Genomic DNA, 13560 nt, shown 5'->3' with positions numbered 1-13560 from the left:
ACTCTGGAATTACTTTGTTTATCATCACACTACAGTGCTTCTTGTGCCATGTTTTGAACAGCAAATTATTTCTATTGATTGTCCTTTAGCACCCGAGACAGGAATAGTGGGTCATCCTTTTAGGCATTTTTGTGACTCTAATTTTCAGTTCTCAAATATAGGCTCTCTTTGGAAACATTATTTTTACCTAATATTTTTTTCCATCAACGTGGGCTTTTCTGTAATTGTCAGTTGAGTCCTGTTGTGAGTGCACACCATGCAAAGGATGACCAAAAGGCCTAAAGCAGTGTCAAAACCCAGCAGCAGTGTTATCTGACAGCTTGTCTTTCATTGCGTCGAAGCCTTCTCACTCCCCTTTGCTATTGTCCATCCCAGCTGCTGCTGGGTGGCTGTAGCCTACAGAGAAGGTTGCTTTACAGCCTACCTACCTCAGTAGTGGCAAAAGTTTATTTCCAATGGGGCTCTTTGAGACAGCTTTGGGAGGAGATACCTAGCTCAAAATAGCCCCCAGGGAATGTTGAAACTTCATGGGTGTAAAGTGAAGAAGCTACAGCATGGTGGTAGAAGGGGATGTTCAGAAGAGAGTAGATGAAGACACTACTCTGCAGCTTTGTTGCCTTCTGTATGGGTGAGGTTTAATACTGAATTACAAAATGCCAGAAGTCTTACAAGTCTCTTACTCAGAAGATGACTTGTGTTTTTTTTTTCCATATACAATCTAAAAAAAAAAAAAATTGCAAAAGTTCTCTTCATGGTAAGAGAAGAAACAGCTGCATTGAGAAGCTTCTTAAAAAATCTTGCAAGGGAAATGTCAGTTCCTGAATGCACTGACTTATTTTTTACTTCTTTTTCTAGGATGTTACCACTGCTTCTGTTTAATACAAGTTTTGGGGAGCATGTGAGTGACAAGGATTTGTAGGAGATGAGGGAGAGTCGGGCATATTCTAGAACTATGGGAAGGCTTTATTACATTACTGTGTATGTACCATAACCAATGCAATGCTGTTGTGTAGGAGCAGTAGCTTTTACATGGTGATCGAATAAATAGTCTGTTTCTGTATATATTCTAAGGCAAGATCTAAATTCTTTGCCTTAGAGTCAAGGAGAAGTTTGTCTAAGAAGGAGCTGCAGGACTAATCCATTAGGAAGACGATGCCGATGGTATGCGGGGGAAGATTTCCATGTCTGTGTTTCATTTTCAGGCAACTACACATTAAGAGTTGACTGCACCCCTCTTCTCTACAGACTGGTGTATAATCTAACAAAAGAGGTACTGAATCAGAGTGTTTATTATTTGTGACTTTCTGAGAATGTAAAATTGCAAGTTTATTGGATAAAATTGGATTATTGAATAATATTCTTTTTACCTTGTAGCCATGCTGGAAGAATCTCGATCCTATCAAAATTAGAGTCAAACATCCCTTCAGTGGTACATAGTCCAGGCTCACAGTTCCTCAGTATTTGTAGGAAGGCTGAAATGTATCACTAATATAAGTGGAATGTTATTTGCAATATATAATAAGATAATATTATGTAGAGATAATTCTGATTCTCTCTATAATTCTATATAGATAAGTCCAAAAATAAATAAATAAATTCCAGATAATTAAACACTTGAGCAAAATCAATTCTCTAAAATAAGCATTCAAGGAAATAAACTGCATTTTACATTTTGATTTCAAGTGCAACCTATTCAAATCTAAAATCTATTACTTTTCACATTGGCAAGCTACCATTTTTTCTTGGTTCTACCCGATTCTTCTCCATTTCTCACTGAGACCCTGAAACACAATGATAAATATGAAAGGATTGAGTGGGTTTTGTAATAGGCCAGATGTGTGGATTTGCTTGACTACAAGTGGCCTTGTAGTACGTCTCCTTTGCTTTCACCTCTCAGCATGAATTATTATAAGGCTGAAGGACTGTGATCCACTAAGGCATGAAATTTCATTGGCTGTATAAGTTGTTAACCAGCTGAGGCACATAGCATGAGCCATTGTCGCTATCCTCATCTCAATTAAGTGAAGGCATCTCTGTCTGACTTAAGGAAAATAGGAAAATAGGCTCCCTTTAAAGGCAATGGGTAGAAATAGGATGAGATTCATCTACCCAAATGTGGTTGTCTACTCTTGTGCATACAGAACCCTCTAAGAATCTTCTTCCCCTGCTATTAAGGGAACCTAGGTGACTTGGTCTAATCTAGAAATCTGCACTGAAACTTCACTTGGTAGGATGGCTCCAGCTATGAGTATCCCTTCCCATAAGATGCATTCATTGTGAGTTATTTTCAGATGCAGTACATTTTCTTTTGACACTGGAAATGCCATCATGTGAATCTGAGGTGGTTTATCTATGCTGTTCCCTTGTTTTTCTTCCATTTTCTACATTTTATTTTCTTAGCAACTCTTTTTATTGTACTCTTTCTTCCTTGCAGGGGAAGAAGCTGTGCTTGTTCAGTCATCAGCTGTCACACTTCGCACACTGACGGGCAGTCTGTTTCACCTATACAAATTCCTATGTTCCTAGTGCTGCAGGGTCCTCATCAGAATAATTTACTTTCTCTGTGCAGCAACCTGTTTACCCAGGGATCTATTTTTTTTCTTTTTTCTGCAAAAAATAATCAAAATATGCTCTGGGGTAAAAATAGCATCTCATTCTTTGATCTAAAGTCAACTATTCAACTATTGCTGGCTTTGGGTAGGAAACTTCCTTTGACATACCATATGAAGTTCTTAGGGCTGGCATTTTTGAAAATCTTCTTATTCAGTGTTATTTAAGATTTAACAATAGAAGAGTAATATAAGCAACAGAAAACCTGACAACTACTTCATAATTCCACGCTGTTTCCTTGCTAAAAAGCTCCTAGAAGTACATTTTATTTATTCATATTCTTCATAGCTTCATCTGTTAAGTGGATGAGTTTATGGTAGAGAGCTGTCAGTGAGAAGTCTGACTGTTGGTTGAGTTCCTTAAAGCTACTGCTGGAACATCTTAGATTTGTTTCTTTTTCTTATTAGTTTCTTATAGACAAAAAAAAAAGTTTTTTTTTCTTTTCTGTTTCTTTCACAGAGCAGAATTCTGCAACAGCATTCTGATTCTCTACTGTCCTCTGCCTTCCGTACACATTCAATCACTTTGTGCAGTTTTCTTCTATCATATTGTCTCTGTCCAAAGAATCTCATTTGTAATCCTTTCTTTCTTTAGACTATTTTTTTTCATTGTTTTGGCAAATAAATTTAAGATACTCCTTGCCATATTTTTTTCTGGAGGAAAATTTTAAATTTTAAATTTCCAAACCATCTTTAATTTACCAGTGTTGATGTGTCACAAGTGACCTCCAGCGAACCATACCTCACCGGTTGTGAAACCTTTCTCTCACACCCTTTTGAACTTTCCTGTAAGATCATTAATAGAGGTTGTTGAAATTTTCCCAAGGAAAAAGGTGGTCTGATGGACTCTGTGAGAGAAGTCAGGGATACTAAGGGGCATTTGTTGAAAGACTGCTTCTACCTCTGCCATCATTTCTGGTGGCATAAAAACATGTATACAGATGACTGAGAGACACTGTAGAAATACGTTATATCTTTTCCTTGGTTCGCTGATTCTCGCATCACAGAATAAAATTAGTGTAAGTGTTCAAACATCTTTATTCTCTGGAGCTTTAAAAATTCCAGTGAATTGAATTAGCAAAAGGGGGAGAAACTAAAGCAACATGGAAGCTTTATTTTGCAGAGGGATCTGCTTGTATTTAGGTAGCTTACTATAAAGATAACTAAGATCTATACCTCTGCTAAGCTGTGTCTTTTCCAATAATCTTAAAACAACAAGAACAAATAATAATAATAATAATAATTAATAATAAACAAACAAAAAACAACAACAACTAAATTCTGTAATGGCTAGAAGAATTCAGGCAAAATTATTATTTTCTTAGTTTTGATATTCAGACTGCAGGGCTGTTTTTGGAAGAGATTGGGAGGCTAGATGGACACATCAGAGCCTCAATCCATAAAGTCTTTGCATATGCTGGTAGCTAGTTTATTGAATAGCCATAGTCAGAAGTCCTGTGTACCTTAGGAGTCCTAGTTAATTCTTGGAAACGGGACTGAAATGTTCCCTGTGCTTTGCTTCAGACTTTTGCATGGGGTTGGATTTCATTCAGAAAGCCCAGTAAGTGAAAGAACATTAGTGCAGATGTGGGTGATTATGCATGTCTGAAAGAAAGTTATTTCTGTTCACATGGAAGAGTCCAACATCCAAACTTGGATGTTGGGTGTGTGTTCTTAGACCAAAATCTTTGACATACACCCCAAGAGCTCTTTGCTCATCCCATTTTTTATTTTTATTTTTATTTTTTGTGAGCCACTTCTCACCAAAAAACGTAGTGTACAGATGAAGTGTCATCTTTCAAGGAGTTCTGCATTTAAGTGTAGTCCTTAGCATACAGATGGGATGTTTAGCAGTTGGCAATCTCTTTTGGCCCAGAAGTACTGCTAGATCTCTGAAATTGTTTCTCACCAGCCAACATCTGCAATAGTCCAACTCCAATTCCCCTGTTCTCTTCATCACTTTTTACTTTGCATTTATATTTAAAGAACGCCATGTCGCCCTTGAGGTAGCAGTGAGCTTGTGCTGATTCTAGATTTGCGTCTAAGTTGGGCTGAATGGTTTTGACGTGACCACAGTTGTCAGAATAACATCTCTGCCAGAGCATGGAGTATTGTTACTCACATATGTCAGAGTTCAGCTTGCTCTTATTAATATGCCATTTTCAATTTAGCCCTAGAACTTGACCAAAGTGCCCTGAAAATTACAGCAGTCAAATGGTTGCTTCACAAAGTTGTTATTTTTTTTTTCTGCTAGTTGTTGCCATAACCCCAGAGGTCAGAATTCCTAGGATTTTCAATTTGGAGTCCGTATATTTTTCAGTGCCGAATTTAAGACTCAACAATACTGTGGAACTATGTATCTAACCATGCACATTTATGCTTTGTATTTTGAAAAAAAAAAAAATCCCAATCCTCTGCACATGATAGCCAATCTTATATTTAAAGGACCATGCTGGCTTTAGCCATAACTAACAAAGATTGATAAGTGTAGCTGGAGACTACTGGGCCAGACTTTTTATTTATGTGTAACTCTGCCACAGATTTTCTAACAGCTTTGGTCAATTGACATCCTACTGCTTCATAGTTTTCCCAGCTGTATTATGGCTGTACTAGTATTTACCTTTCCCTTCATGATTACACAGCTTTCCATTTTTTTAAGGTAGGGGTGGGACCTGCATTTGTACACACGATGTCTTGCACAACAGGGCTCCAGTCTTGGTTTAATTCCCCTGACACTGCTGTAATATAGTTAATGACTGGTTACGACCCTTCCTTCTAGCGTAAATCCTATACCAAAGAGCAGGCAAATTTCAGGCGTAACCTGTCGAGAGAATATTGTTGCTGTGTGAAGCAAACTTGTGATGGCTTAGGGCTCTCTTCTCCCCTTGCCTGCTGAAAGGATTGCTGCTGGAGCAGCTGCATTGTGCTATTACGTGCACCTGTGCATGTGCATACACAGGGCTATAATAAAGTGGTAAGAAATCCTAGAAATCCCAAGTATTCTTCCAATTTCTTCGAAAAACTGATGGGTTCAAGCTAGTATCCTTCATCTTTTACCTTGCTGTACTGTCTGTGATAGGGTCCAAGTGCCTGTCAGATGCTCTTTACAGTTGGGATCCATAACTGTATAGAAGAAATGTAAATAAATGATGTGTACTTCATTGCATACAGCAACACTATTGATTAAGAACAATGCAGATAGCTGTAAATGTCTCCTTTGATACTGATTTCAGTTAGAGATACTTCCAGTGAGATTATAAACTTTTTGTCTTCAGATTTCAAGCCCTGATGAGGGTTATGAAAAGAAGTCTCTCTATCAGAGTTGGCTTGAGAAAGACCCTGCACCTGAAAATAATAGTTATCCCAGGTAAGTTGTTAATCTGTTTTTATTTTCCCAATATTTTAATCATATCATAGCATGGTTCCTCTACAGAATTCTTGAAGATGTATTGCTATTGATGACAGCAATACAAAACTTTTTAGTACATGGTGTCTCCAACAATATTTGATTTTAAAATCAAATAAAATTGTATGACCTTTTTTTTAAATGATGATCTATACCCACTGCAAGATGAAACCTCACACTCTTTAAATGCTTCTTATGAATAGAAGAGCAATCATGGAAGTGCAGGGCAGGGAAAGAATTTAAAGTATAGTTTAGTCACCCTACCAGATGAGATAATATAAGATTGTTAGGCTAAGCAAATGCTCTGTTGAAAAAAACTGCCTAGAGCAGTAGTTAAAAAGCTCTTATGATAATTATTTTTTAATTTATATAATGGATGTACATTAAAAATCTGTATTTGAAGGTATTAAAACTTCAAAACATTGTCTAAGCCTGTGACTGGCAGGGTTAAACCTTACACTCCCATAAGGTGAGTAGAACTGTCCCCTTGTGTGATTTGACCCAAATGTTCTGGATGTATGACCCTTGGCAATATGATCTTCTAGATTCATTAGACTCACTAAGATTTCTTCCTTTTGAAAAAGCCACTAAATCTAATCCTTCTCAGCTGAAACAAATAGTTTCTTGAGAAATGTATCAGTGAAACAGGAGGGCTTTAGCTGGATTCTTTTTCTTTTTCTTTTTTTTTTTAATCTGAGAAATGCCAATTATTCTTCTGGCTAGACATTTAACCCTAAAACTTAATATAAAACTCAAATAAATATTTGAAAATACTGAGAATATTTCAGATTTATATTACTGTTTTTATTTTTCTTTTCCTCTGTCTTGCCACACCTACCCAGCAGATGGCAATATTTACTTGTAAGTAATAAATGCTAATCTTCTGCTGTGGAAATTGTTTACCAGTCTTTGTACTGTGGAATATGCTAAGTATATAAACACATCTGTCTTTACATAGATTGCCTCCCAATTCTTATTAGTTTGGAAATAGATGTTTAATATTTTAAGATTGCAGAGGCTTATCTGATGCAAATCTACAGCTCTTGTGTATAGTATGTACATTTTTTTCCTAATGTGGCCAGTGTCATAATCAGAGTTGCTACCTTTAAACGACTCTCCTAGTAATATTGGATACCGGATTAGTGTGTTGGAATAAAACCAGTTACAGTAATTAAGCTTGCTGCTCGTCTACTCTCTGATCTTACTAGTGTCCCTGGTGTGCCCTTCAGAAGCCTTGACCTCCATTTCTTTGAAAATCTACATTTTGCATAAGTTACCATAATATTATAAAATAAGTACTCCCTCTATGACATGTTGTCTTTTCTACGTATAGAATAAACAAACTGGGATCAGGCAGTGATTTCGAAGCTTACTTCCAGCGACTGGGAATTGCATCGGGCAGAGTGCGTTACACCAAGAATAGGGTAAGCCATGCAGATTGCTTGAAGGAGTTCAATAGGGCTGACCGGTCATCTTTTAAAAGCATTTATTCATAATTAGTAAAAAAAAAGCTTCAACATTTTTTTTTGTCTCATTTGTACATCAGTGCCATTTTTTAATTAAATAAGAAACCTATTAGCTTGGAGAATAAAACATTACAGTGATATGTTTATTTTATAGGCTGTCAAGTACTCAAAAGGATATTTATAGAATCTGTTTGGGGGTGTGTATTTCACTCCATCATACTATTAGAAGTCCCCTTAATATACACATCCTCCTTGATATTGTTTGGAAAGCCATGCAACATAAAAAGGATCCATGACTGAGGATTTCTGCGATCCAGAACTGCAGGCTGATTTCACTTTCAGTGGAGGCACTCTGTACAAGGGAACTGAAGTCAGGTCTGTGTAGATGGAGAGAAGGAAGCCTGCTCACTTAATCGTGTGTGACAGTCCATGGATTCAGGTTGTTTCATTTTCCTAAGATGAACACACAAAAATGGGAAGGATAGCAAATTGTGTTTTGTAGGAAATAGCTTTTTTGATTTGGATGCTGTGCAAAATATCGTACCATCAATAAAACCGTTAACTGCAGTTAGAATACATGGCACTGACAAATCTGCTTGCTCTTTTTCAGAAAGCAGACAAATTCAGCAATTATCCTGTTTATCACACTGTGTATGAGACCTTTGAGTTAGTGGAAAAATTTTATGACCCCACCTTCAAGAAACAGCTAACAATTGCCAAGTTACGAGGCAAACTGGTTTATGAACTTGCAGATTCCCAGATCATTCCATTCGACTGTAGAGATTATGGAGAAGCCTTAAAAGGATATAGCAATAGAATTTATAAACTGGCCAAGAAACATGAAGAACAGCTGAAAACTTACAAAGTGTCATTTGGTGAGTAATAGCCACAGCAGAATTTATTGAGTGCATTAATTAGAATTATGCAGAGACATGATATATCTGTTCTCTCTCTGAAACTGAATTCCTTTTCTGTTTCAATTCTGCCATCATAATAAAGAAAGTTCCTCTAAAAAAATCTTTCTAAACCTAACACAGTATTATCACATTATTGGTTAGATGAGAGAGTTAAAATAATTTTCATGCATGTTATTAATTATGTTCTTTATTACACTGCTCACGAGCAGTCATGAACCACAATCAAACGCAGAACAAAGAAATAGTATTGACCTGCTTCTCAGCCAGGACCAGATTATATTCTCTTGCTTAAAAGAAGAGGACAGGTTAAATGTTTGGAGCAACTGTCTGAAACCTGGGAGATGCAGGTGTCCTTTCCTCCTCAGCCAGAGGCTTAATCTTGGGAAACCTGCTTACCATCTGTGTCAGTGCCTGGTACCACATTTAGGCAACAGAAGCCCTCTCCAACTTCTGCATAAATACATTTACTGAGCACTTGAAAACATTGTGATGAGGGATATAAAATGGAACGGAAGAGGCAGAGTACTCTGGATCACAAACTAGGATAGTTTCCACAATCAATTTTTTTTTTTTCCTCTGTGTCTCTTTCTTCTTTCTCCTTGCCTTGTTCACCCCTAGTGTTTCTGTACAATGGAGGATTTTCAGTCAGTCCTAATCCACCTGGTATCTGATGGACCCATGGGTTAGAGACATAAACTGGCTTTTCAAAGATGCAGTACTCGTTTGGGTTGTCTGAAACATGTGAAGTAATTCAAATCAAATCCTCACTTGGGGAAAACTAAAATGACATTTAAATCTTGTAATGGTTTAGGTGGAAAGTTCTTGAGTATTTTGAAAAGGCATACTTTTTTTTTTTTTTTTTCTTTTTGTAAAAAGGCTTCTTGGGACAGAGGAAGCCCTCTGTGATGGATTGTCTGGTCTGAGATATCATATAAGAGATTTATTTCAATACATTCTTGTGTTAACTGTAGCATATCATCTGGGGAAACATCAAGATTGGACTTTCTTTTTGCACTATTAGAACAACTACCAAATTTTCTGTTAAATAATTTATTTTCCTTGCTTGTGTTTCCTTCTCATTTCAGATTAGAACTTGCCCAAATTAATTTCCAATTGATATATATACTTTTATTCTTAGAAGCAATCTTTTTTTTTTTGTCTTTTTTTTTTCCTATCACTTAACTCTCTCCTTAGTAACTTTATAGACGTGGCATTTTGGCCATTTTTTTTTACAAGGTTTATTTTCCAGTCTTTTCATTATTTTCATGTCTCTTCTCTGATGCCTGATCAGTTTTGATTTATTTCTTCAAAAAGAAACTATGATTTTTATTTTTTTGTATAATCTATTGCACCAGAGTGCATTACAATGAATAGATAGCTTTTATGATACTTTGCAAATTGAAATTCATTTCACTCAGCATTTTCATAGAATTGCCTATTGACAGCACTGAATGTCAGAAAGCTGTTAATTAAGCCTGAATAAATCACGTAGTTGTCCTTCACAACAATTGAGGAAGTTTTTTTATTTGCCTTTGTATTCATATTTCAGCTGCTCCTCTGCAACAATGAACACTGGAAACCTTATTTTTTTTTTCATGAAATACTACTTGTAATAATATGCTATCAGGAGCTAAGGTCTGCAGGGGAAGAAAAATAAATAAAATTGATAATATTTTTTAAAATAACCAGAAGTGGCAGCACTGAATAGTTCATGAACATGAGCACAAATTGTCTTATATATTTTCAGATGACCTTTCTTTTTTCTCTTAAACCCCCTCCTACTGCTTCTGAAATATAATCTGTTGCCTCGATACAGCCATGATGTCAGCCCTGTCCTCTGCCAAACTGATAACTACTACCCTGGGCAAACGCAGTTGCAGACAAGCACAGTCCATAAACAGGTTGCAGAGGCAAAATCTGTGCCTCTGATTATGTAAACTAAATAAAAATATTAATGCAAGAACAAGCAAGTGTGGGCTGGTGATGGATAAATACGTTTGCTGGAAATGGAAAGCAGATGAGACTGCAGAGCAGCTTTCAACAGGAGTCGTGGGAACAGAAAGCCTATGTGATTTCTAAAACAGCGTGATGAGTTTACCAGCACAGCAGGGCCTTGTTCCCCACGGGGGACGGGGTTTAGGAGATGACCTAATCCATGTTCTTGTGCAAAGGGAGGATACTCTGCTTTAGCTAAAGTTTCCTGAAACTTGTGGGCAAAATGTGCAAGTTGTGAAGCTATGTAATGAGTTGTGCTAAGGCCAGAAGTTCTCCTCCTCAAACCATCCACCTTCCTTTTGTTCCACGAAAATTAGCTGCAGAAGTCGATACTTCTTCCCAGGTCTGTATCAAATTGACCCTTCCAGAGGAAAATCATCGCAGCTGACGTCGTTAGAGACGTTAGGAGAAGGTATCTGTAGCTGCTTCTGAGGCCAAGCTATCCCACGTGGCTCAGACATGCTGCTAAGGGGCAGAGCAGGAGAAAGCAACAGGACTTACAGCCCGGAGCGAGGTGTAACAGGCAAAATCCTGGGGGACCGAGCAGCAGCACGGGATGGCACAGCGTCGTGGCAGAGACACTTCGTGGGGTGCACCTCAGCAAGCATGGGGCTTGGTTACTTTACCCTACCCATCTCTGGCTGTGCACCACTGTGACTTTTTTTTTTTTTAATGTTTTCCTCAATACTATTCAATAGCACGCTCTTCTCTTATGATATGAATAGGAAATTATGTTCCAAGAGGAAAATCCAGCTGCCTTTGCACAGCCAGCTGGAAGAGCTGGTATTTTGATCTGTAAGGCTTTTTTTTTTTTTTTTTTTTAACCTAAACTCTGCAGTACATCCTGGTGTTAAAAGGGGAACAGCAGAGTTTTCCATTTGCAATGCCAGCGTCTTCTCCTTGGCAGGCAGAGACAAGATGTGGGCTTGGGAAGGCCTTATCCAGCACTCTGCTCTGTTGCTGGCGTAGTTCCACACTGTCCTTGTCTGTTACTGCTGGGAGTGCAGCTCCTAAAGTCTGCACCGGGGAAACTAGTGGAGACTGAAAAACTGAACTTCTAGGAGAGACAAGAAAACTAATGCAGGTGTAAAAGCAAAATAACGCAAGTGTAACAGAAAAACAAATGTAGTTTTGCTCCCCCTGGGCAGCTGAAAGGTATATTGGGCTCTGTGGATCCTCTGAAGTTGTTCAAAAAAGTCTTTCCTTCTCTAGATCCTCTTTTTTCTGCTGTGGTGAACTTCTCAGAGGCTGCTGCTGAATTTCACAGGAGACTTGAAAAAGTTGACAAGAAGGAGTAAGTCTGGAAAAATCTATCCCATCTTAGCAAAATCTCACCCGTGGTCTTTCCTTTCTTTGTCCAGGGGTGTTCCTGAAGCCCTCCATCAGCCTTTGGGTAGAGAAAGTTAAAAATGAAAACCATCTGAAGCCTGTGTCAGTTTGGGGTTTGCTCCTAGTGCAGTCTGTGTGTCTGGTCACTCCTTGGGGTGGCATTCATCTCGCTCAGTTTTTAGTTACCTTGAAGATATAATTACTTGTGCTGATTCCCTTTATATTTCACGGAGTGAAATTTGTATTTTGAAGGGGCAATTAATCACGTCTGCCTCAGGTACCCAGGGCAGCTCTTTCTTTCCAGTGACTACACAAGGAGCCTGTCTGATTAGCATGGACCAGAGCCCTTGAACTCTGAGACACGCAGTATCTGCCAAGATTAATTCTGCTTTCAGTGATGAATAGTATCGTCTGTAGAGCTTATAAATATCAGCTAGTCATTACAATTATTGTAGTAAATGGAAAAGCGGGTAGCAGTGGAAATTTAAGTCTGATTGAGCTCTGTATTTAGACACCTAAGCTTCAGTGCTGTAGGTGACACAAATGTTTGTACTTTCAGCATGCCTTGAGACAGGGCAATGCTCCAGAGTATTTAAGACACCCACATGGTGCATTTGAACCTGTGGGCCCTATGGGACTCCCATGCCCTTTGGGTGCAGTGGTTGGAGGCCAGGTGCTCCTTGGTACCGTGTATGGTACATGGTAGTTGTGTTTAGCCAACTGAATCCCATCCTTACAACATTGTTCTATTTATATATATATGTATGTATATTGTAGAGAGAAGTCTGGACCCTTGGTTTAGAGGTGGACACCAAAATCTAGATATCTTGACCTAAATCTCTACCTTCCTGTCCCTGCTGTTACGTGGGATCCTCCTAGTGCCGTGCAATACTAAACAAGTGTCTATCGAGTTGTCTAACACAGAAATCTGAATGCATTAATAAAACATGTATTATTTCCATTTGCAAAACCTCATCTTTTTGTGAAATGTAGACATTCTTTGTCACTTTTTTTTTTTCTGTACAAAGAAGAGGAAAAGTGTTTGAATGAAAACGAGCAGTCCTGTTTCCTTATTGTGTGAAATGTCATTGTCTACATTTTCTGCAGTCCACTTGCAGTGCGAATCATGAATGATCAGCTGATGTTTATAGAAAGAGCTTTCATTGATCCTCTTGGCTTACCAGGAAGGAAGTTTTACAGGTAAGGCAACAAGTTTCTTAACTTGTCTAATTTTTTAACTGTCTAAAGCACTGTGGTTTTGCAGATGAATCCCAACCTCACAGGCTGATCAGTTGGACTGCTGTAGAGGCCCTACAAAGCTCAACAGATTCTGTTTCAGGAATAATTCAGTGACTTTGCAACTCCAAGGAGAGTATCTCCAAGGACAACTTTTTGCCTGCAACACCCTCACGGGCACTCTATTTTTATTAGCCTTGATAACTCTGTGAACTTTATTTGAGAGTATGTGATAGACACTACTTCTGTTACACCTTGTTCTTGTAAATCTGTACCAAGTCATGACTCAGTGGAGAAACAACTGTATGGAAAGAAAGGAAAGAAGGGAGTACAGTAAAAGGAAGAAGGCAAGGACAGGTATGTTGTGAAGGTCAGGTAAAGAGAGATAGATGTCAGGTAAAGAGAGATAGAGAGAATGGATAGAGTGTCCTCTCCCCTCAGGACAGACAGCACAGAGATCACAGGATGGAGAAAGGCCCATGAGCTGTGCTGGAGAATCCTGTCTCTCCCAGCTTTGGCTGCTTCCCATGAGCTTAATCCCTTAACTGGTTATTACTGAAATTTTCTCTGTACAAGTCTGTGGGGCTGGAGAAGGACAATAC

General features: G+C 38.2%; 1 protein-coding gene across 4 annotated transcripts in view; it reads left to right on the top strand.

Annotated features, from left to right (window-relative positions):
* Positions 1 to 13560, top strand: part of LOC310892135 (N-acetylated-alpha-linked acidic dipeptidase 2-like) — a 47138-nt gene that overhangs the window by 24615 nt on the left and 8963 nt on the right. For all 4 annotated transcript variants that reach the window (XM_083819489.1, XM_083819488.1, XM_083819490.1 and 1 more), the window contains 6 exons: positions 1203 to 1270; positions 5885 to 5976; positions 7349 to 7439; positions 8092 to 8356; positions 11606 to 11687; positions 12830 to 12922. In XM_083819489.1, the coding sequence (XP_083675615.1) occupies positions 1203 to 1270; positions 5885 to 5976; positions 7349 to 7439; positions 8092 to 8356; positions 11606 to 11687; positions 12830 to 12922 (691 nt within the window). The remainder of the gene's footprint in view (positions 1 to 1202; positions 1271 to 5884; positions 5977 to 7348; positions 7440 to 8091; positions 8357 to 11605; positions 11688 to 12829; positions 12923 to 13560) is intronic.

Source organism: Anser anser, assembly GCF_964211835.1.
Source record: "Anser anser genome assembly, chromosome: 1".
Classification (NCBI taxonomy): Eukaryota; Metazoa; Chordata; class Aves; order Anseriformes; family Anatidae; genus Anser; species Anser anser.
This window is presented reverse-complemented; position numbering and strand designations above follow the sequence as displayed.